The sequence below is a fragment of the Rutidosis leptorrhynchoides genome, chromosome 2 (genome assembly GCF_046630445.1).
Source record: "Rutidosis leptorrhynchoides isolate AG116_Rl617_1_P2 chromosome 2, CSIRO_AGI_Rlap_v1, whole genome shotgun sequence".
In the NCBI taxonomy this organism is placed as follows: Eukaryota; Viridiplantae; Streptophyta; class Magnoliopsida; order Asterales; family Asteraceae; genus Rutidosis; species Rutidosis leptorrhynchoides.
In genome coordinates this window covers 211,493,685-211,496,050 of record NC_092334.1, presented here as the reverse complement: position 1 = coordinate 211,496,050, position 2,366 = coordinate 211,493,685, and the positions used below count along the sequence as shown (strand labels likewise).

At 39.4% G+C, this 2,366-nt stretch overlaps 1 protein-coding gene across 1 annotated transcript; it reads right to left on the bottom strand.

Annotated features, from left to right (window-relative positions):
- Positions 1 to 1,526: 1,526 nt before the first annotated feature.
- LOC139888536 (uncharacterized) lies at positions 1,527 to 1,871 on the bottom strand. The gene has a single exon (XM_071871542.1). It carries the CDS (start codon positions 1,869 to 1,871, stop codon positions 1,527 to 1,529), a length of 345 nt encoding a protein of 114 aa, XP_071727643.1.
- Between the last annotated feature and the right edge of the window lie 495 nt (positions 1,872 to 2,366).

The window sequence follows — 2,366 nt, the reverse complement described above, 5'->3', positions numbered from 1 at the left end:
ACGTCCCAGGAGTCATGGGGCACGAAACACGATGCTATAAAGGTGGAATATGACATTCTTCAAAAGGGTTTACCGAACATTGTCCAGCATGCTCTCGACTGCAAAATCGTCGAGCAGTAATTTGGTGCAGCCATGGTTGCCGCACGTGCGTATGACCGAACCCTGTTCTGGAATGTTGCTGAGCTACTCTCTTATGGAGCCAAAGAAAAATGTGAAGAAGCTTGTACCCGACTTCAACAAATTCCGATCCCCGTCTACAATTTCTCATCAATGATCCTACCATCTCCGCACAGGAGATAATCAATGAAAACTCGTCTGGGTTTGTTATGCTACCCAGGATGGATATTATTTATCCATGTTTGGGTGGCGTTTTTTGCTAGTGCGGGATGGGCCTTGCAATCTTGGAGGTTTCGCATCCCTATATTATATTTTTATTATATGTTTAAAGCAGGGTATGCATCTGATCGCAGCGTGCAAGGATGGCATACTCTCCTTAGTGTAGGGCAAACGTTCCAGCCAAGGCCACCCCCTTTTTTACTTTTTATATTATCGTATATTAGGTCAAATTTTGGTACATGTCCCGCTTTTATGCTAAGCGGTTGACTTTATATCTTCTAACTGTAATTTGTTAGCTTTGATTGAATATAATTCGATATCTCTTTTGGTTAAAGGGCATTTATTGTGTTTTTATGAAATCACTATGGCGGTTATAATGATTCGTTACAATTTTATGCATTTAATAACTCATGTTTAGAATAAATGCCATGAATTCATGACGGGAGCGACCCTTCAATCTTTTCACGATCTTTTTATTCTTGTGCTAACAATCCAATGTTTTACGCAAAAGTAAGCAAACCAATGCTTATAAGTTTATACTCAAGACTTTTATAAAATATTTTATAAGTATGTACGCATATACAATCCAATGTAATTTAACCATACTATAGATAAACCAATGTCTATACTCAAGAGTCTTCCGGCCACGCCAATGTTCGGGTTATTTAAACAAGTAAACCAAACTTGTGTTTTATAGTATAGACTGTGCAAGTCTCCATCTTGCACAGTGTACGAGCATTTGAAACAAACCAATGTTTTACTACTGTCACCATTAAAAATAGTCTTAGTAACCAAACTAAACTATGCCACTTGAGACTCGGAGTGTGTCCCTGTGTAGCTTAAGGGGCTTGCAATCAACAAATATAAAAATGCACAAGTTATTGGCTTAAATAGCATGATTCAATTTATTTCAAACTTATCACTGGACCAACACTTAGTTGTCATGTTTACAATATAAAATAAAAAATTTACATAATACAAACTTTAAACAGTTATTTGTGGTGATCAATCCCTTTGTAGTTTTTTCATATGTAGCACCGTTTCAGTGTTTGTGCATGTCAGGTGCATTTGATTGCTTTTCCATCTAAACTTGCTAGTCGATACGCCCTTGTATCGCTTATGCCAATAACCTTGTATGGTCCTTCCCATTTGCAGAATGGCCATGGAGATGCGACCGGTATCATTAGATGTCATAGAGCCTTGCTTACCGGCGTGTGAAGCTGACACGACTGACATTTGCGTATCACTTCTGCAGCATCTCTGTACATTGACGGCCAATAGTACCCGAGCCGCATTATTTTGGACACAACTGTTTTGTGTCTCGAGTGCAAAGCGCACATTCCCTTGTGCACTTCCCGTATGATCGATTCTGCTTGAATTGGATTAAGACATCGCAAACGAGGTCCCAGAAAAGACTTTCTGTATAGAATTCCTTTGTCTAACAAATACATTGGTGCTTTCATCTTAATCTTTCTTGCTTCTATTGAATCTATTGGCAGTGTTCCTTTGTTCAGAAATTCTACTATCGATGTCATCCAACTCTACTCCTCTTCTTCAACTGCGGCAGATACACAGTCTGTCTCGATGGATTTTACTTTTACTTCCTCGACCCAAATTTCTTTCTTTAAATGGCTGAATGTTAAGGCGGCTAACTTACTGAGCGCATCTGCCTTTTTATTTAATGTTCTTGAAACCTGAGTTATGTGAAATAAATCGAAGTCCACCGCGAGCTCTTGCACAAGTTTCAAGTACTTTTACATCGATTCATCATGTGCTTCAAATATCCCGTTGAATTGGTTTGTAACTAGCTGCGAATCGACATATACAGACATCTCTTTTACCTCCAGATATTTTGCTACCCGTATTCCGGATAACAATGCTTCATAATCAGCTTCATTGTTTGTTACAGGGAAGCTAAAGTGCAGCGCGAAGGTATATTCTTCTCCTTCTGGACTTTTTAGGACTATTCCTGCCCCTGCACCTTCTGGACCACAAGCCCCATCTGTGTGCATTTCCCACAACTGCTCGGG